We start from the raw sequence: 22,222 nt of genomic DNA, 5'->3' as shown, positions 1-22,222 counted from the left end.
GCACTCTAGCCTGGGGAACAAGAGCAAAACTCCAACTCAAAAATAGATAAATAAATAAAGTCATTTTTTCCTCAGAGTTTCAAAGCACTGCTCCATTTTTCAAAAATACTCAGTACTTCACTGTTTTGTTTTCTTGTTTTGCTTCTCCTTCCTTCGAGTTCTTGTTACGGTTTGTTTGTATATTAGGTATTGGTTGTCTTAAGGCTTTTACTTTTTTCTATTTTTTTGAGATTGAGTCTCACTCTGTTGCCCAGGCAGGAATGCATAATTGAATCTCAGCTCACTGCAACCTCCATCCCCACCAGGTTCAAGTGATTCTCCTGCCTCCACCTCCCGAGCAGCTGGGATTATAGGTGTGTGCCCCCAAGCCCAGCTAATTTTTGTATTTTTAGTAGAGATGGGGTTTCACCTTGTTGGCCAGGCTGCTCTCAAACTCTGACCCCAAGTAATCCACCTGCTTTGGCCTCCCAAAGTTCTGGGATTACAGGCATGAGTCGCCAGGCCCAGCCTTTATTTTATTTATGATATTATTTTTGAGATGGGATCTTACTCTATTGCACAGGCTGGAGTGCAGTGGTGTGATCTTGGCTCACTGCAGCCTTCACTTCCCAGGCTTAAGAAATCCTCCACCTTAGCCTCCCAAGTAGCTGGGACTACAGGTGAGGTCACCACACCAGGCTAATTTTTTTTTTTTTTTTTTTCTGTAGAAATGAGGTGTCCCTATGTTGCCCAGGCTGGTCACTCCTGGGCTCAAGGAGGTCGATCTGCCCACTTCAACCTCCCGAAGTGCTGAGATTTCAGGCATGCATCACCACGCCGGGCCCAGGACTTTTTCAAATATTAAGTGGTCTTTTATTGTCTATTCAATATTTTTAAATAAAGCACTAACACATTGATCATAAGATTTAAATATATGTGCTGGACTTTTGATTGGTGAGCTTCATTATAGAATAAGATTGAAATCACATATTCAAATTTTCTGTTGGGCTGTGACTTTCTCCAGAGACAAAACTTTAAGTCTTCTGATAGGTGAGTGGGTAGAGGTAGAACCATCAGCATTCTGGCTTTCAGCTTTCTTGGAATTAAGAAACTCAAGAGAGTGATGTGGGGTTACCACTTACTATATGGACTTTGTCTTAATCTCACTCTATGCTTTGGTGCTTCTGTTATACCTATCGCTGTGCTTGTGCCCCAGCTGGGAGCGATCTTTTCAATTTCTTCATAGACTAAACCTCCAGTCTCCTGCTTTGGGCATGGGAGAGAAATTAGCATATTATATCAAAGAGAGTAGAGTTAGCTGGGCACGGTGGCTCACACCTGTAATCCCAGCACTTTGGGAGGCCGAGGTGGGCAGATCACCTGAGGTCAGGAGTTTGAGACCAGCCTGGCCAACATGGTGAAACCTCTTCTCTACTAAAGATACAAAAATTAGCCAGGAAGGGTGGCGTGTGCCTGTAATCCAGCTACTCCAGAGGCTGAGGCAGGAGAATTGCTTGAACCCAGGAGGCAGAGTTTGTAGTGAGCAGAGATCGTGCCCCTGCACTCCAGCCTGGGCACAGAACCAGACTCTGTCTCAAAAAAGAAAAAAAAAGTAGAGTCAAATACTTCTGCAAAGATAGTGGAGAAAAGGATATTCAATAATTAAATGCGTCAGATTGAGCATATGACACTTATTTCTGTTGCCTCCAGAAACTCTGCTAAAATGAGAATAAAATTTTTGAAATGAATAAACATAGTAAAGGGGGGAACGTGAACAGCAACTTAGCAGTTAGAGTTCTGGCAGGAAACAGATTGGCATGCTCAAAGGAGACATGAAAAAAATTTAATGAGGAAACTATTTCCAGAGGTGTGGGCAGGATTAAGAGAAGAAGAGACGCTAAAGCACCCAGGCACTCGCAACATTGGGAAGCTGTCACCATCCCTAGGCCTGAAGGGGCAGGTGGAAAGAGTATTTACTACAACCTGGCAAGAACTCTAGGCAGAGGAGAAAGTCACCCTACGGGAGCCATGGCGTTAGACAGAAGTTTTCTGCCACAACCAAAACTGCGGCCTTCTAGGGAGGAAGCGCGTAGAAGGGGGTGTGGCAATGGGAATAGACACTCTTCCATCTACAATTCTATTCCCTCCCACTCTGCAGTCTTCTTCCAGTCACTCCAATTAGCTGACTCTAACTGGATGCCAAAAATCAAGGGAGTCCACGTCCATAGGTGTTATCTTCTCAGGATACGGAGTGGGGCAGAAAAATATGGAGAATGTATATGGAGGGACAAAACAGAACGAACACAGGCACAGATAAGAGATGTCAACAGATTTCTGGAAGATAGAAATTGGATGAACATGTTACTCGAATTATGAAAGCTTAAAACAGAAAGAGTATGCTAATGAGAAGAAAGCTGATATTGCCAGAGAATCTTGGAAATGCTCAGAATTTGGAGGCACCAGGTATATCTAAAGGCAGAAATTCATGTTACAGATGAAAAGAGAAGGATTCATTGAAAAACGTTACATGGCTCACTCGGACCCCTAGAACTCCATTTTTCTTTTCTTCTCTTTTATTTTTCTTTTTTGAGACAGAGTCTCACTCTGTTGCCCAGGATAGAGTGAGGTGGCACAATCTCGGCTCATTGCAACCTCTGCCTTCTGGGTTCAAGTGATTCTCCTGCCTCAGCCTCCTGCATAGCTGGGACTACAGGCATGCACCATCACACCTGGATAATTTTTATTTTTATTTTTATTTGTTTTTGAAGGGTTTTTGTTTGTTTAATACATCTGAAAAGAATGCATATACAAAGAATTGAGACATGAGAAAGCATTGGTTCAACACTAATGAATCTACAAGAATTAGGATTGGGAAGGTGGGAAAGATTACCTAAGCATCTTTAAAAACTGGAAACTGCAACCAAAATAAGCTGATAAAATCCCTATTAACACTTATGAAGAGTCTTCGTAAGACTCTTTCCATGATTTTATTAAGCTAGAGAGCCTCACTTGGCTGCTCTAGGGTTCCTCGTATGTAAAACAGAAATAAGGGGATTCCCCTGACTGGTCCCCATGTTGTTAAGTGTTCTCCCCACCCCCACCCTACCCCCAGCTTCTTAATGAAGCAGGCCTCCATCCTCTTAACTTGAGAGGATGTGAATCATTCCACAGATGTCTGTCTTCTAGCACCACCCCTCCTATTCCTCTACATCCCAGGTCTTCAGCTGCCTTCTAGGAACACCATATACTACTGAGTTGCAAATCTATGCTAAGCATAGAAGACAATGACTGACAGGGAAAAAAATTTTTTTAATTACAAACTCAATTCATTTGGTGTATTTCAAAGATGCAACACTTTTCTTCATTTATCAGTGGAAGAAGTTAGAAATTAACTTCCCCAAAAAATCAGCAAATGGCAAACAAATGTCCTTGAAAGTCACAGTCACATATAGTGCGTCCTAGAAAAGAGGAGGGGCAAGACAGGCTCCACCCACTTTCATGAGTTTCATCAAATACTGGATCTACTCAAGGGTGGAGAGAAAAGGCAACTTTCAAAAAGCAGTATGTTATTAAATGAGGCATTTACTATACTCCTTCCTAAGAGCACCAGATGGGGAACATGTTTTCTAAACTAGATCTAGGAAGTGGAATGTGGAATCAATCCGTCCTCCTCCCCTTAAGGGCTATCCACTGGTTAATGAATTAAAAAAACAAGACTAAAAAACAAACCCCACACACACTCCCCCCAAAAACAGAGGAGGGGAAAAAAAAATACTAAGATGTCCCAGATTACTCTCCAGAGTGGAACCAGGGAGCAGCTTCAACAATTCCAATTAGTCTGTTACAGAGTCATCCACAAGCATGCCTTGCTTTAAAAAAAAAAATTTTTTTTAAACAACGAAACAAAAACTAGTACTAATCACTTTTCTGACAATATACAATTACTCAAAATTAACTAGTACTGGGAGGGGAAGGGGGGTCCATACCTATGGGCCTTGTCTCACACAAGTGCATGTGGGTAGGTGCAGGGCATTTGTCATTATTGCAATAACGAATTTTAATTTTTAATCTTTAGTTTGATTTAAACATTGCTTTTAGTATGATGCTGACACCAGCTGTGCAGAAAGGGCTCTGAAGAGATGTTCATAGCAGCACACACCTGCGGCTCTTCTTCGGTTCTGGAGGCTCCAGGGCAGCCAATATTGCTTCGTCAAATACATTCTTTAGGCCTTTCTGTGTGAGTGCAGAACACTCCACATACTTGACAGCCTTCAGGTCACAGGCCAGCTTTTCAGCAGTCTCTGGAGTGATAGGCTTCTGTTTGTTCTTGGCAAGTTTCTCAATAGTAGAGGGGTCATCTCTGAGATCAATTTGGGTCCCAACAAGCAAGAAAGGAGTCTTTGGACAGTGGTGAGTTATCTCAGGCACCCACTTTTCTTTCACATTTTCAAATGAAGATGGAGAAACCACTGAAAAACAGACTAGAAATACATCTGTTTGTGGATAACTCAGCGGTCGTAATCTGTCATAATCCTCTTGCCCTGCAGTATCAAAAAGTCCAAGAGTATATGGTTCTCCACCAATCATAACTGTGACTGCATAGTTGTCAAAAACAGTTGGTACATATTCTGATGGAAATTTGTTTGTTGTGTAGGATATCAGGAGACATGTTTTACCAACAGCACCGTCGCCCACAACAACACACTTAATCGTCTGCATTGCTGAAATAGTTTTGTATCCACTTTAAATATTTCAAATCTGATGTTAACCTCAGCTTCTCCCTGGATAATTTTTTTATATTTTTATTAAAGAGGGATTTTGCCATGTTGGCCAGGCTGGTCTCGAACTCCTGAACTCAAGAGATCCACCTGCCTTGGCCTCTCAAAGTGCTGGGATTACAGGTGTGAGTCACAGGGCCTGGCCAGAACTCCTTTTTCAAAGACAGATGGATCCTCTTTTCCACTCCAACAGAAGACTGGGTGTTAAGAAACTTACAGCATCTGGACACAGGGATACCAGGCCCAGCTGAAAGCAACAGAAATGATCAGTATTCAGAAGAGTATCACCATTTTATTGGTAAGTTTAAGGTTGAACTAGTAGTTACTACACAGAAAACTACAAAAACAACCCACAGTGCAATTATATTAATTCTAATATGAATAAAAATTTATCTTATCAGTATTATATTACTTGGCTCAACATTGAGCAAGTGTTATACATGAGATAATATGAACAGTGTAAATATTGATATAAACAAAAATGTACACAGATATATTGGGAGTATGAAGAGAGGGAAGGAGGTTTTAAGTGTGCTAAATTTGGTGACTCCATAATAGAACGTCAATAGATAACATATAAATAAAAATATGAGAGGTCAATCATGGTGGTTCATGCCTGTAATCCCAACACTTTGGGAGGCCGATGCAGGAGGATCACTGGAGCCCAGGAGTTAGAAACCAGCCTGTTCAACATGGTGAGACCTTGTCTTTACAAAAGAAAAATTAAAAATTAGCCAGGTGTAGTGGTGCACACCTGCAGTCCCAGCTACTCAGGAGGTTGAGGTGGGAAGCAAGGCTGCAGTGAACTATGACTATGCCACTGCCCTCCAGCCTGTGCAACAGAGAGACATCCTGTCTCAAAAAAAAAAAGTGTGTGTGGATATATTTGAATATACATATATATGTACATATGAAAAGTATGTGTGTATATCTGTATATATTAATATTTTTAGAAATATATGTATATATTTTTTGAGGCAGAGTCTTGCTCTTTCGCCCAGGCTGGAATGCAGTGGTGCGATCTCAGCCTGCTGCAACCTCCACCTCCTGGGTTCAAGCGATCCCCCTGCCTCAGCCTCCCGAATAGCTGGGATTATAGGCACGCACCACCATGCCCAGCTAACTTTTTGTATTTTAGTACAGACAGGGTTTCACCATGTTGGCCAGGATGGTCTCGATCTCTTGACCTGGTGATCCACCCGCCTTGGCCTCCCAAAGTGCTGGGATTACAGGCATGAGCCACCGCGCCCAGCCTAGAAATATTTTTAGAAATGTAGATGTAAACAGAAGAAACGGCTGCAAGAATTAGAAATTGTTCTTCTTGGGGGGCAGGTTTCAGGGTGGAAGTGGTGATATAGTGTTCTACTATTGTCATTACAAGCCTTGTCATTGTGTTAGACTTTTTCAAATTATATATATATCTCACTTTGACAAAAACTATTATTATTATTATTTAGAGACAGGGTCTGGCCTAGGCTGGAGTACGATGGCATGATAATGGCTCACTGCAACCTCGACCTCCTAGGCTCAAGGGATCCTCCTCCCTCAGCCTCCCAAGTAGCTGGGATCACAAGTGCATGTCACCATATCCAGCTAATTTCTTATTTTTTGGTAGAGATTATGTCTCTCTACATTGCCCAGGCTGGTCTCAAACCCCTGGGCCCAAGAGATTTTCCTGCCTCACCTCCCAAAGTGCTGGGATTACAGGCATGAGCCACTGCACCCAACTGGCAAAACTAAAATTAACATTTAAACAAAAGAAGAAAGGGATATATGTATTGCCTACTTTAAACAACAAACAAACAAACCCTTTTGGAGAAATAGAACTGAATCCAAAGCTTCTACAACATGTCTTTTACAAAAGCCAAGGTACAATCTGAAATTACTAGACACAAAAATGAAATGTGACCCTCATGCTTAAGAGGCTGACACTGAGACGCCTCAAATGTTGAATTATAACAAGAACTTTAAAGCACTGTTAAAATTGTGCCAAACAGAGTACATATATAGGAAAATATTGCTCGTAATTATTGAAAGAAGGAAAATACAAGCAGAGAAATAAAGGCTATAAGAACCAAATGTAAATTATAGAATCAAAAAGTTTAATATCTGAAATTTAAAGATTTACTGGGAGCCGGGCGTGGTGGCTCACGCCTGTAATCCCAGCACTTTGGGAGGCTGAGGCAGATGGATCACAAGGTCAGGAGTTCACGACCAGCCTGGCCAAGATGGTGAAACCCCTTCTCTACTAAAAATACGAAAATTAGCTGCCATGGTGGCGCATACCTGTAATCCCAGCTACTCAGGAGGCTGAGGCAGAGAACTGCTTAAACCCAGGAGGTGGAGGTTGCAGTGAGCTGAGATCTTGTCATTGCACTCCAGCCTGGGTGACAGAGTGAGACTCCAAATGAATTTGCATATGATTCATCAATTTTACTTTTGGGTGTATTCTCAAAAGAATTAAAGTAGAGTCTTGAAGAGATATTTGTACACTCATGTTCATGGCAGCATTATTCACAATAGCTCTAAGGTGGAAGCAACCCAAGTATTTAGTAACAGGTAAATGGATAAGGAAAATGCTGTGTATTTATAAAATGGAATATTATTCAGCCTTAAAAAAGAAGGAAATTCTGACACATGCTACCACACAGGTAAAATTTGAAGACATTATGCCAAGTAAATTAAGCTAGTCACAAAAAGACAAATACTGTATGCTTCCATTTGTATGAGGTACGTAGCATAGTTAAATTCTTAGAAAGTAGAATCATGGTTGCCAGGAGCTGGTGGGAGGAGAAATGAGAGTTATTGTTTAATGGATATAGAGTTTTTGCAAGATGAAAAGAGTTCTGGTGATGGATGGTGGTAATGGTGAAACTGCCTTTGCAAAATTACGACAGTATGCGAAATCCGACATGGCTGACTCCATTTTGCTTTTAGCCTCATAGGCTGGCTGTCTTTGCTTATTCCTGGGTGTAGGCCAAGCTAACTTTGGGAGATATTTAGTTTATAGCTTAAATGATAGTAGCCCTTCCCCCAAACTAAGCCTCCCTTGTAAAACTAATGAAAGGCCACCAAGTTAGAAGGATAAGAGGGGCCTGAATTCTGCTAAAATGTGTACATAGTTAAATGATTACCAGCTATTACTCCGAGGTCATGAGATATGCAACATCCTCAATTACTCCTGTAAATGTCATCACTATTGTAGAACCTAAGATTGGCCTTTTGAGATATCTTTTCAGGCTTTTGCATTTCTTTTTTCTTTTTCTTTTCTTTGAGACAGAGTCGCACTCCGTCACCCAGGCTGGAGTGTAGTGGTGCAATCTTGGCTCATTGCAACCTCCACCTCCTGGGCTCAAGTGATTCTTTGTGTCTCAGCCTCCTGAGTAGTTGAGATGACAGGCATGCACCACTGTGCCCAGCTAATTTTTGTATTTTTAGTAGAGACGGGGTTTTCGCCATGTTGGGTTGGTCTTGAACTCCTGACCGCAAGTGATCCTCCTGCCTTGGACTCCCAAAGCATGGGAATTACAGGTGTGAGCCACCCCACCTGACCAGGCTTTTGCATTTCTGACTACTGGATGGCCCCACCCAGACCAGTGATGCCTCTCGTGGTTCCCCCGCAAGAAGCCGACTCATCACACCAGGACTGGACTGTTGTCCACACCCTATGATTGCATCCCCAACCAATCAGCATGCCCCTTCCCTAGCCCCCTGCTCACCAAACTGTTCTTGAAAAACCCTGGCCTCTGAGACTTCTGGGAGATTGATTTGACTAATAACTCCGTCTCCCTCATGGCATGCCTAGCCTTGCATCAATTAAATGCTTTCTTTACTGCAATGCCATGGTCTCGGTGGATTAATTTTGTCTGTGCAGCAGGCAGGAAGAACCCATTGGGTGATTATAGTGTTTGCCCAATAATCAGAATGTCCTTAATGCTACTAAAAATACAGAAATTAGCTGGGCGTGGTGGTGGGTGCCTGTAATCCCAGCTACTTGGGAGGCTGAGACAGGAGAATCCCTTGAACCTTGGAGGGGGAAGTTGTAGCAAGCTGAGATCACGCCCCTGCACTCCAGCCTGGACAGCGGAGTGAGATGCCATCTCAAAAAACAAAACAAAAACCTACTGAACTGCATACTTTAAAATGTTTAAGATAATACATTTTATGTTTGTGTATTTTACCAAAATAAAAACACTGGGGAAAAGAATGAAGGGAAATTAAGACATTTTCAGATGAACAGAAGCTAAGAGAATTCATCACCAGCAGACCTGCATAGGAATAGAAATGGAAGTAGCAATGAACAGAGTTTAGAGGGATTTAGAGAGAAATAATTAATAGAGATATAGAAAAAAAAGATCACGCTGGGCATGGTGGCCCACTCCTGTAATTCCAGTGCTTTGGGAGGTGGAGGCAGGCAGATCAGTTGAGACTAGGGGTTCAAGACTGTGGCCCAGGCTGCAGCCTTGACCTCCTGGGCTTAGATGATCCTTCCGCCTCAGCTAGCCAAGCAGCTGGGACCACGGGCACGTTTCACCATGCCCAGCTAATCTTTGTATTTAATTTTTGTATTTTTTATAGAGATGGGGTTTTGCCATGTTGCCCAGGCTGGTCTTGAACTCCTGCAAGCAATCCACCCACCTCAGCCCCCAAAGTGTTGGGGTTGCAGGTGTGAGCCACTCTGCTTGGCCCTAAGGCACATTCTAAGGCCCAGTTTGAGCTGATCCGAAAAGAGCAGCAAACATCTTCCATGAACAACAGTGCTAAATAAAACTTCTAGCCAGGTACAGTAAGCTTAAGAGCCCTTGGGCCTTAAGGGAATATCAGCAATAGCTCGGCGTACTCCCCGTGGGCCTGTAGTAGTAGTGGCCACTGGGTGAGGCTCCTCTGTCTGTGGAAAGGGGAAGGAAGAGATAGAAAGACGGCATCTCATGGTTTGAGAGCCAGCTCAGCTGCAGTACAATAGAACACCAGGTAGGCTTCTAAGGATTTTTATTCCAGGTCCTGGCTCTTGGATGATACCTCTGGAGCTGTCCAGGGCCTGGGGGAACTTGCTTTCCTGGAGGGGAGGACACAGGCCTGGACTTGTCACCTGGTGATTGTAGAACTCAAGGGCCTTGAGTGAACACAGGTGGTAGCCAAGTCGTAGTTACAGTGGGTCTTGGGTGAGACCCAGTTCTGTGCTGGCTTCAGGACCGACCCAGCATAGTCCTAGTGATGGTGGCCACAGGGGTGCTTGTGTCACCCCATCCTCAGCTCCTGGTGGCTCAGAGCAGAGAGAGAGAAAGAGAGACCTCCTGGGCTTAAGTGATCCTCCCACCTTAGCCTCCCAAGTAGCTGGGACTACAGGCACATGCCACCACATCCAGCTAATTGTGTTTATTTTTGTAGGGACAAGGTGTCACTACGTTGTCTAGGCTGGTCTCAAGCTCCTGGGCTCAAGAGATCCTTCTGCCTTGGTCTCCCAAACTGCAAGGATTACAGGCATGAAACACTGCACCCAGCCCCAAAATAATTTAACTGTACATTTAAAAATAACTAAAAGAGGCAGGGCATGGTGGCTTATGCCTGTAATCCCAGCACTTTGGGAGGCCAAGTCGGGAAGATGGCTTGAAGTCAGGAGTTTGAGACCAGCCTGTCCAATGTGGCAAAACCCTATCTTCACTAAAAATACAAAAGTTAGTCGGGTGTGGTGCCGCATGCCTGTGATCCCAGCTGCTGGAGAGACTGAGGCATGAGAATCACCTGAACCCAGGAGGCAGAGGTTGCAGAGAGCTGAGGAATGTGCCACACTGCACTTCAGCCTGGGTGACACAGTGAGACTCCATCTCAAAAAATAAAATAAAATAAAATAAAAACTAAAAAACTATAATTGGATCATTTGTAACACAAAGGATAAATGCTTGAGGTGACTAATACTTCATTTACCCTGATGTGATTATTTTGCATTGCATGCCTGTATCATAACATCTCTTGTAGGCTGGGCGCAGTGGCTCATGCCTATAATTCCCAGCACTTTGGGAGGCCGAGGTGGGCAGATCCCTTGAGGCCAGCTTGGCCAACATGGCAAAACCCTGTCTCTGCTAAAAATACAAAAATTAGCCAGGTGTTGTGGTGCTGCCTGTAGTCCCAGCTACTTGGGAGGCAGAGGTTGCAGTAAGCCAAGATCAGGCCACTGCACTCCAGCCTGGGCAACAGATGAGGCTCTGTCTTAAAAAAAAGAAAAAGAAAATCTCATGTAACCCATAAATATATACATCTACTTTGTACCCTTCTCAAGTAGGGTATAGCAGTGGTTCTTAAACTTTAATGTGCATAAGAATTGCCCCACCTCCAGGAATTCCAATTCAGAAGGTTGTGGGGTGGGGCCAGATTTCTTCATTTTAAATAAACTCTTCAGGATATTTTTATGCAGATGGTCCACTTGGAAAAATACTTGGGTTGTACTGGATAGAATGTCCTGACCTAGTTCTTTGGCTCCCTGGGTATTACATCAAAGGAACACTTGTAAAGGGGCAGAGCTACCGATTTCATGAGTCCCAAGTGGGGAACAAGCAAAGACTGAAAAATCTTGAAGGTGCAGCACCTTCAAGATTTTCTGCACTTGTCTGCACTATGAAGGTGCAGACAAGACATTTCTGGTACCCTGCAAAGCTCCCTGGAGAGAGAATGCAAAACCCTTGCTTTCCTGACTTTGATGATAAAACAACAGCAACAACCATCCCCCCACCCTCCACCCTCCCCGTCTTCCCCGCCCCATCAACTCACACTTTGGCAGGAAGTGCTGATGCACCCTCTAACCTCTAGGGGGAGCACAAGGATTTCCTCACACAAATGCCTTTGCAGTGCGGGAGAGGGGTGGGAATATACACGATACACGTCAAGGAGACACGCTTTGGGACTTAATCATTGCTAAGAGTGAAGTTTAGCAAGAATAGAAGGAGCTAAGAGATTGGAAGCATTTGCTCACGCATGGAATGTCATTTCTTGCTGTTTCCTATTTAAATCTTTGGATTGTGGCCAGACGCGGTGGCTCACGCTTGAAATGCCAGCACCTTGGGAGGCTGAGGCCAGCAGATCACTTGAGGTCAGGAGTTTGAGACCAGCTTGGCCAAAATGGCAAAACCCCGTCTCTACTAAAAATACAAAAATTAGCGGAGGCATGGCAGCGCCTGCCTGCAATCCCAGCTACTCGGGAGGCTGAGGCAGGAGGACGACTTGAACCCAGGAGGTGGAGGTTGCAGTGAGCCCAGATCGTACCACTGCACTCCAGCCTGGGCAACAAAAACAGACTCTGTCTCTAAATACATAAATAATATTAAATAAGTCTTTGGATTTTAAAAAGTGGTTCTCCGGCCCAACGCAGTGGTTGACGCCTGTAATCCCAGCACTTTGGGAGGTAGAGGCAGTCAGATCACCTGAGGTCAGGAGTTCAAGACCAGCCTGGCCTACATGGTGAAACCCCGTCTCTACAAAAGTACAAAAATTCACTGGATGTGGTGGCGTGTGCCTTCAATCCCAGCTACTCAGGAGGCTGAGGTGGAAGAATCACTTGAACCCAGGAGGCGGAGGTTGCAGTTAGCCGAGATTGTGCTATTGCACTGAGCCTGGTGACAGAGCAAGACTGCCTAAAAAAAAAAAAAAAAAGTTGTTCTGTGAGGTAGCCTGGGATGGATTTGTCAGAGCTGTTAAAGAAAAAATTATTCTGACATGTGGTTTTTGTTTTGTTTTGTTTTTTGTTTTAGACAGTCTCGCTCTGTCACCAGGTGCCAGGATGGAGTGCAGTGATGCCATATCTCAACTCATCACAACCTCTGCCTCCCGGGTTCAAGTGATTCTCCTGCCTCAACCTCTCAAGTTGCTGGGGCTACAGGCGCCCGCCACCATGCCCAGCTAATTTTTGTATTTTTAGTAGAGACGGAGTTTCAGCGTGTTGGCTGAGATTGAGATGGTCTCAATCTCTTGACCTCGTGATCCACCTCCTACGGCCTCCCAAAGTGCTGGGATTACAGACATGAGCCACCGCACTCGGCCTCAGACATCTGTTAAAGGACAGTAAGACCGACTTTATTCTGGGGAACTGCTATACTGGAATCTTGCAGTCGCCGAGAGAGATTGGGTTCAACCCCTAATCCAACAAGCACAAGTGGGAATTTTTAGCCAAGGAGCAGAGTGAGGGGGTCAGTGGATGAAAAATTACTGAGAGGAGATAGGAGGATTCTTGCTAAACCGACTTAATAGGATTCTTGCTAAAGGCAAGCCAAAGACTTAGACACTGTGGGTGGAGGATGAAGAATCCAGCTATCAGGGCTGTGAGGGTCTCTCTACACTGACTGAGCAGGATTCTCGCTGAAACTGGGCTATGCAGGCCCAGCAAGGGGAGGGGCAAGGCGCAGAGGAGCATCAGGGGAGCGCGGCTGAAGTTTAGCCAAGGAGAAACTCTTGGTCAGGATTTGTGGATAAAGGGCTCCTTTTCTCTTGGTTTCCCTTTCCATTCTATTTTTTACCCTTCCTAGGGTAAAATCAAAGTGTGACCCTGAGGGCAAAGTACCTGGGAGGCCTACTTTTTACCCAGGCCTTGATCTTGAAGTCCTGCCTGGCTTAGCAGAAGATCAGAGAGGCATTGGGGCCATTTCCAGCCTGCAAAACAGTAACTAATGTTCTTATTCTCCATTTATATATATTTTCTCGAAGAACTAGTGGGTCAACCACCTAGGTGGCTGTTGGCGTATTTGGGGATCCAGGATCCAAAGTTCCTCTTTCACACACACAACTAACTTTGATGATACAGCATTTGACTGAAATAGTAAACACAGACACACACACACACAAGTGCACACACACAAGTGCACACACACACATACGCATTACGATTTAGAAAGTATCTAAATATTAAAGAGCCTTTGCTTTTCTAGACCTAGAAAATAGATTAAATATTAGGCCTACTTTTTTTTTTTTTTTTGAGTCAGAGTCTCGCTCTGTTGCCCAGGCTGGAGTGCAGTGGTACAATCTTGGCTCACTGCAACCTCCACCTCCGGGATTCAAGCAATTCTCCTGCCTCAGCTTCCCAAGTAGTTGGGATTCCAGGCACGCGCCACCACGCCCTGATAATTTTTGTGTTTTTAGTAGAGATGATGTTTCACCATGTTGGCCGGGGTAGTCTCGAACCCCTGTCCTCAGGTGACCCACCTGCCTCGGCCTCCCAAAGTGCTGGGATTAGGCGTGAGCCACCACGCCCAGCTAATAATATGCCTAAATTTTATCTAAGACTCCCTAGAATGTGTCACAAAAAGGCAAAAATTGAATAATCTACAGAGCAATCCAAGCATTAAGACCGCGCTGTCCTTTTCCTACCCAGGGTACAAGTAGAGGCGGCCTGGGATGTGCCAAGCACTATGCCTGGTAGCTCCTCACTTGAAATAAACTTACAAAAGAGATTGCATGCTCCCTTTAAAGATGAGAAAAAGGCTTAGAAAGGCTAAATTGTCCAATGTAAAAATGCTGGAGAGGCAGAATCAGGAGTTTAACTAGGATCTGGCTATAGAATCTTATTAAAATTATTTCTAAAGCCGGGTGTGGTGGCTCACGCCTGTAATCCCCGCACTTTGGGAGGCCGACGCAGGTGGATCATCTGAGTTTGGGGGTTCAAGACCAGCCTGACCAACATGGAGAAACCCCGTCACTAAAAAAAAAAATTATTTCTATCATTTTCAAGTAATATATTTTAAACTGAAATGGCATCATAATACATGCTTTGTAACCTAGTATTTCCAAATAATATGCCATGAACAATCTCATAACTTTCAAAGTCACCTTTTTAAAATAATTATTTTTAGGCCTGGTGCAGTGGCTTATGCCTGTAATCCCAGCACTTTGGGAAGCTGAGACAGGCAGATCACCTGAGGTCATGGGTTTGAGACCAGCCTGACCAACATGGAGAAACCCAGTCTCTATTAAAAATGCAAAATTAGCCGGGCGTGGTGGCACATGCCTGTATCTCAGTTACTTGGGAGGCTGAGGCAGGAGACTTGCTTGAACATGGGAGGTGGAGGTTTCGATGAGCCAAGATCATGCCATTGCTCTCCAGCCTAGGCAACAAGAGCGAAACTCTGTCTCAAATAAATAAATAAATAAATAAAATAATGATTTTTATACTTCTAGGACAAGATAGCAGCTTAAGAAGACATGGTTGGGGCCGGGCGCAGTGGCTCACACCTGTAATCCCAGCACTTTGGGAGACCAAGGAAGGCAGAACGCGAGGTCAAGAGATTGAGACTATCCTGGCCAACATAGTGAAACCCATCTCTACTAAAATACAAAGATTAGCTGGACACGGTGGCGTATGCCTGTAGTCCCAGTTACTCGGGAGGCTGAGGCAGGAGAATTGCTTGAGGAGGCAGAGATTGCAGTGAGCTGAGATCAGGCCTCTGCACTCCAGCCTGGTGCCTGGCGACAGAGCAAGACTCTGTCTCAAAAAAAAAAAAGAAGGCATGGTTGATTTCTCTCCCTCCCAATTCCAAAAAAATGAAAAGACTAAAGATGAAAAGTAAGGAAAACGTTTCATCAACACTGAAGATAGAGAAGAGAAGTATACAAATATCAGACACTTTGAGGAATTTTGCCACACTTAGGGCAGATGGTATCCAATTAAAGAATACACAGATAGGCCAGGCCTGGTGGCTTACGCCTGTAATCCCTGCACTTTGGGAGGCTGAGGCAAGTGAATCACCTGAGGACAGGAGTTTAAGATCAGCCTGACCAACATGGTGTAGTTGAAAAAAAAAAATAGCCGTGCATGGTGGCCAGGGCTTGAGGCTGAGGCAGAAGAATCGCTTGAACTGGGAGGCAGAGGTTACAGTGAGCTGAGATTGCACCATTTTGCAGCCTGGGCAACAAGAGCAAAACTCTGTCTTGAAAAAAAAGAATACACAGATAGAATTGCCAGATTTAGCAAATAAAAATATAGAACATCCAGTTACACTTGAATTCAGATAATTTTTATACTAAAAATTATTTATTCTGTTGTCCCATGCAATATTTGTTGTTGATCTAAAACCAAAATTAAACTGGGCACTTTACTCCAGAGCCATTCATGGCTTTCCTGAAGGAACTGCAAGACCTGGAAGGAATATGAGAAGGAAGAAAGGAAGGAAGGAAAAGAGGAGGGAGGGAGATGCTGAAGCTCAGGTTTGGAGGGATGAGGCTGGGCTTGGAGGAGGAAAGGGAGGCTGACTACAAAGCTGAATCTGGAGTTCCAATTAGTTTCTGAGGATCCTATGAGTTGTAGTGGCCCTAAGTTCCAGGGATGTCAAGTGATACTGTTTTTGTTGTTGTTGTTTTTGAGACAGAGTCTTGCTCTTCGCCCAGGCTGGAGTGCAGTGACATGATCTCGGCTCACTGCAACCTCCGCTTCCCAGGTTGCGATTCTCTGCCTCAGGCTCTTGAGTATCTGGGACTACAGGTGTACATCACCATGCCTGGCTAATTTTTTTTTTTTTTTTTTGTACTTTTAGTAGAGATGGGGTTTTCCCATGTTGGCCAGGCTGGTCTTGAACTCCTGACCTCAAGTGATCTGCCCACCTCGGCCTCGCAAAAAGCTGGGATTATAGGCGTGAGCCACTGCACCCAGTCAATGTCAGGTGATATTAAGTTGCAGACAGTCTTGAGTGGAAAAATGGGCCCTCTTGAACACAATTTGGCTATATATCAAAATATATAAAACATGCACATACTTTGACCCAGCAAGATCTTGTATAGGAATTTATTCTGCAGAACTAATAAATGTGTTATTTAAAGTGTTGTGTATAATAACAAAAAAATGGATACAACTTAATGATTAACAAGAAAAGAATGTTTAAGTTATGGTACGTCCATATTGAGGAATACTATGCAGTCATTAAAAATTATTTTGGCCGGGTGCAGTGGCTCATGCCTGTAATCCCAGAACTTTGGAAGGCTGAGGCAGGTGAATCATGAGGTCAAGAGATCGAGACCATCCTGGCCAACATAGTGAAACCCCGTCTCTACTAAAAATACAAAAATTAGCTGGGCATGGTGGTGCCCACCTATAGTCCCGGCTACTAGGAAGGATGAGGCAGGAGAACCACTTGAACCCAGGAGGTGGAGGTTGCAGTGAGCCAAGATCACACCACTGCACCCCAGCCTGGCAACAGAGCGAGATTCTGTCTAAAAAAAAAAAAAAAAAAAAAAAAATTTCACTTTGGGAGGCTGAGGTGGGCAGATCACTTGAGCTCAGGAGTTCAAGTTCAACCTGGCCAACATGGTGAAACCCTATCTCTACTAAAATTATAAAAAATGATCCTGGCATGGTGGCGGACTCCTGTAATCCCAGCTTCTCGGGAGGCTAAGGCACAAGAATTGCTTGAACCCAAGAGGCAGAGGTTGCGGTGAGCCAAGGTCAAGCCACTACACTCAAACTTGGGTGATGGAGTGAAACTCTGTCTCAAAAAAAAAAAAAGTATAGATTATTTTTATTGACATAGAAAAATTTTCACTGTATATGTAAGTAAAAAAAGGGCAAGCTACAAAACTGCATTATGGTAAAATTCTGTTTGAGTAAGAATATATGTATATTTAAATATATATGCATTTGTACACATACAAAAATATCTGAAAGGGTATATACCAAAATGTTAACCATGATTTTCTCTAATAAAATTATGTATGGCTATGTTTTCTTTTTACTTATAATCATTTTATAATTTTTCTTAAAATCTGTATTACGTGAGTAAATTTTTTTTTGAGATAGAGTCTCACTCCATCAGCCAGGCTGGAGTTTGCAGTGGCATGATCTTGGCTGACTGCAATATCTGCCTCCCGGGTCCAAGTGATTCTCCTGCCTCAGCCTCCTGAGTAGCTGGAAACTACAGGCACATGCCACCATGCCCGGCTAATTTTTGTATTTTTGTGTGTGTGTGTGTTTTTTTAAGATAGGGTTTCACCATCTTGGTCAGGCTGGTCTTGAACTTCTGACCTTGTGAGCCACCCGCCTCTGCTTCCCAGAGTGCTAGGATTACAGGCGTGAGCCACTGCGCCCAGCCAATTTTTGTATTTTTAGTAGAGACAGAGTTTCCCCATGTTGGCCAGGCTGGGCTCAAACTCCTGGGCTCAAGTGATCCACCCTCCTCAGCCTCTCATAGTGCTGGAATTACAGACGTGAGTCACTGCACCCAGCTTCCCGGAGTAAATTTTTTTAGGTAAAAAAAATCTCTGGTGATCCTATGCTTTTGATTAGTTATAAAATAAGACTGCAATTATAAAATGGGCTTTACTTTTTATAGGGATGTCTAGTTCAGATAAATGAACACTGAGCTTCTGCTGGGGACAGGCCATGTGCTGCAAGCTGGGAGAGGTGAGTTGCACATACCCTGCCCTCCAAGAGTCTAAAGGCCACATTGCTTGCTGATGTTCCTTGGCTCTCTGCCTTGCTGGCTTCAAAACCCCATTTTGTCAGCCCACTTGAGATCATCTCTCATGTTAACCAAACTCACAGAGCCTGGGGAACAAACAGGGACAATGTGTTAATTGGTACTGAGAATTATCACAGTCACACAGGCCAGAGTAGTCCTCTTAGCATGTCCAGCATACATTTTCCCTATGAGGTGACCTACACAGAGAACCAACTTATAATTAGGATGTTGCTTGCTCAGCCTGGAATCATACCAGTGGCAGGTAGTCACTTAAAAGTTTAATGGAACCCAGCTAAAATAAACAGGTAGTATCCCCTCAATAAACAGAGTCTTGCCAATGGAACCATAAATACCACAGTTTGAGATTTTCTCTTCCCAGGAAAGTGGTTGGATGGTATAAGGATATAGAAAAAAATCAGGTTGGGTGCAGTGGCTCATGGCTGTAATCTCAGCACTTTGGCAGGCGAATCACCTGAGGTCAAGAGTTCAAGACCAGCCTGGTCAACTTGGTGAAACCCGTCTCTACTTAAAAATACAAAAATCAGCTGGGTGCAGTGGTAGGTGCCTGTAATCCCAGCTACTTCAGAGGCTGAGGCTGAGAATCACTTGAACCCGGGAGGCAGAGGCTGCAGTGAGCCGAGATCGTGCCATTGCACTTCAGCCTGGGCGACACAGCGATATCTTGTCTCAAAAAAAAAAAAGAAAAAAAAAAAGGATATAGAAAAAAATCAAATTTGGTTTTTCCTACTCTAATAATACAGAATACTTCTGTGACCCCAGATGTATGAGGAGTTTTCCCATGCACACCAAGCAATTAATTCTGCAGCTGGTTCTCCTGCAGATACCAGTTGTGTTTTTTCTAATTCAATTCAATTCTGACACTGTCTATCTGGAGACAGAATCAGATCCCACAGGCTGAAGGCTCAGTCTTGTAAGACTTCCTCCCACTCAGATGCCAGTCACAGGTTCAGACCTCTGGAACATCTCAACAACTGGCCATAATGGAGTTCTCATGACCTCTTCTCAGATTCAAATAATTTGTTAGACCAGCTCACAGAACTCAGGGAAACCCTTTACTTATGTTTATCCATTTATTGTAAAGGATATTACAAAGGATACAGATGGCAGCCAGATAGAAGAGATGCTAAGGGCGTAGGGGGCACGGAGCTTCCATGCCCTCTCTGGATGTGCTGCTCTCCAGGAACCTTTACCTGTTCAGCTATCTGGAAGCTCCCCAAACTCAGTCCCTTTGGGTTTTTATGGAGGCTTCATTACATAGATGTAATTGAGTCAATCATTGGCCATTGGTGATCAGCTTAATCTTTAGCCCCGGCTCATGTTCTCTGACACTAGGGGATGGGGCCAGAAGTCCCATTCCTCTAATCATGGCTTGGTCTTTTAGGTGACCAGGGCCCAACCTGAAGCTACCTACCTAATGACTGTCAATCACCAGTCATCTCATTAGCATACAACGACACTCTTATCACTCCAGAGATTCCAAGGGTTTTAGGAGCTTCCTGTCAGAAAACCGCAACAAAGACCAAAATGTATATTTCACCATAGCACAAATGTACACTGCCAAAATTTATTATTTTTTGATTTTGTAAAGACAAGATCTCACTCTGCAGCCTAGGCTGGAGTGCAGCAGTAGAATACAACTCCCTGTAAACTTGAACTCAAACTCCTGGGCTCAAGCATTCCTCCCACCTCAGCCTCCCAGGTAGCTGGGACTACAGGTGCATACCACCATGCCCACATATTTATTTATTTATTTATTTACATAGACATGGTGTCTCACTGTGTTGCCATGGCTGGTCTAGAACTCCTGGACTCCAGGGATCCTTCCACTTCAGTCTCCCAAAGCGCTGGGAGGATCTTAGTGATTCTACTTTTATAAAAACTGCCCAGGCTAACAAACTTGTTTCCTTCACAGTGCACTTTTAATACATAAAGTCACAGTTTGCTCTGATCTGGAGCTGGAGTCATTCTGTTTCTTTTTTTTCTTTTGAGAGGGAATCTTGCTCTGTTGCTCAGGCTGGAGTGCAATGGCGTGATCTCAGCTCACTGCAACCTCTGCCTCCTGGGTTCAAGCGATTCTCCTGCCTCAGCTTCTCGAGTACTTGGGATTAGAGGTGCCCACTACCATGCCCGGCTAATTTTTGTATTTTTAGTAGAGATGGGGTTTCACTATATTGGTCAGGCTGGTTTCAAATTCCTGACCTCAGGTGATCCACCTACCTCAGCCTCCCAAAGTGCTGGGATTACAGGTGTGAGCCACCGCACCTGGCCCATTCTGTTTCTTTAAAGTAATTTTCGTCTATTTTTCTCAGCAATTTTTTAATTCAGGTAGTTTAACACTGAACATGATCTTATTTTATTAATTTCCCATTCTGAAAGGGACTTTTTTTTTTTTGAGACAGAGTCTCACTCTGTCACCTGGGCTTGAGTACAGTGGTGACATCTCAGCTCTCTGCAACCTCTACCTCTCAGGCTGAAGCGATCCTCCTCTCTCAGCCTTCCAAGTATCTGGGACTACAGGAATGTGCCATCATGCTAGGCTAATTTTTGTATTGTTTGCAGAGACAGGGTTTTGCCATGTTGCTCAAGCTAATCTTGAACTCCTGAGCTCAAGCAATCTGTTCACCTTGGCTTCCCAAAGTGCTGGGTTACAAGGTGTGAGCCACCATACCCAGTGCAACAAACTTATATATTAAATGCAGTTTTTAAAAATTAGGAAAAAAATTTCAAATCAGGAAGAGGAGGTGGGATAATAAAATTCAGTGGCAGTAGCCGGGCGCAGTGGCTCACGCCTGTAATCCCAGCACTTTGGGAGGCTGAGGCAAGTGGATCAAGAGATCAACAACATCCTGGTCAACATGGTGAAACCCCGTCTCTACTAAAAATACAAAAATTAGCTGGGCATGGTGGCGCACACCTGTAGTCCCAGCTACTCAAGAGGCTGAAGCAGGAGAATTGCTTGAACCCAGGAGGCGGAGATTGTGGTGAGCCAAGATCGCGCCATTGCACTCCAGCCTGGGTAACAAGAGCGAAAAACCTACCCCCGCCAAAAAAAAATTTGGTGGCAGTTTGGTGAAGAAGTTGGGAACAACCACATAAGGTCTTCTACAACTGCCTACTTGCTCCGCAGTCAGGATCAAACTTGGGCAAAATTCTCATGCACAAATAGAAAACTAAGCCCCTTTCACACAAATTGGAAGATACCTGCACAGCTCTATCCCTTGAGGTGGTCACAATGTGGTTGACCCTTGGGTGTAGCTTCCCCGGTTGCCACTTTACCTGCCTAGAATTTTCATGATAGGAACCTAAGTCTGCACAGTCTACTCAACATTCTGGGTTCTGAAGAACACCCAAAAAGGGGTGTTGCAGAAGGTACACCTAGAAAGGAAAGTACGCACATTCTCCTGGGCCTGGCCAACCAAGGGCAGGCCTTGAACATACCTGTCTGCACATGTGCATACACATACACACAATTATTTAGAAACAATTTCACATTTTTCTAAAAAATGTGTTGAAATAGTTATCAAGCAATTTTTAAATTTTTGTTTTTGGGGTTTGAGACAAAGTCTTGCTCTGTGGCCCAAGCTGTAGTGCAGTGGCATGATCATGACCCACTGCAACCTTGAATTTCTGGGCTCACGCCAACCTCCTGCCTCAGCCTCCCAAGTAGCTGAGACTACAGGCACACACCACCACACCTGGGTAAGTTATTTCATGTTTTGCTTTTTATTTAATTTCATACATGGGTGCTTTAGTGTTTAGGGGTTCTAAACACTTAATCCAATCTTAGTGATACTAATTCCAGTATTTTTACAACTTGTTTTTTTGTTTTTGAAACAGGGTTTTGCTCTGTCGTTCAGGCTGGAGTACAGTAGTGTGATCACTTCTCACTGCAACCTCCGCCTCCTGGGCTCAAACCATCCTCCTGCCTCAGCCTCCCAGGTAGCTGGGACTACAGGTACATGCCACCACGTCCAGCTAATATTTTTGTTTTTTGTAGTGATGGGGTTTTACCATGTT

The 22,222-nt window shown here is 44.0% G+C and overlaps 1 protein-coding gene across 1 annotated transcript; it reads right to left on the bottom strand.

Annotated features, from left to right (window-relative positions):
- Nucleotides 1–4,032: 4,032 nt before the first annotated feature.
- LOC105710938 (cell division control protein 42 homolog) lies at nucleotides 4,033–4,734 on the bottom strand. The gene has a single exon (XM_064364260.1). The coding sequence runs from the start codon at nucleotides 4,696–4,698 to the stop codon at nucleotides 4,123–4,125; it is 576 nt and encodes a 191-aa protein (XP_064220330.1). The 5' UTR covers nucleotides 4,699–4,734; the 3' UTR covers nucleotides 4,033–4,122.
- Nucleotides 4,735–22,222: the final 17,488 nt, after the last annotated feature.

This window comes from Aotus nancymaae, unplaced genomic scaffold, assembly GCF_030222135.1.
Source record: "Aotus nancymaae isolate 86718 unplaced genomic scaffold, 86718_ANA_hifiasm-v0.15.2.pri h1tg000057l, whole genome shotgun sequence".
Lineage (NCBI taxonomy): Eukaryota > Metazoa > Chordata > Mammalia > Primates > Aotidae > Aotus > Aotus nancymaae.
Note: the sequence above shows the minus strand (reverse complement) of the source record. Positions and strands in the feature narration are given on the sequence as shown.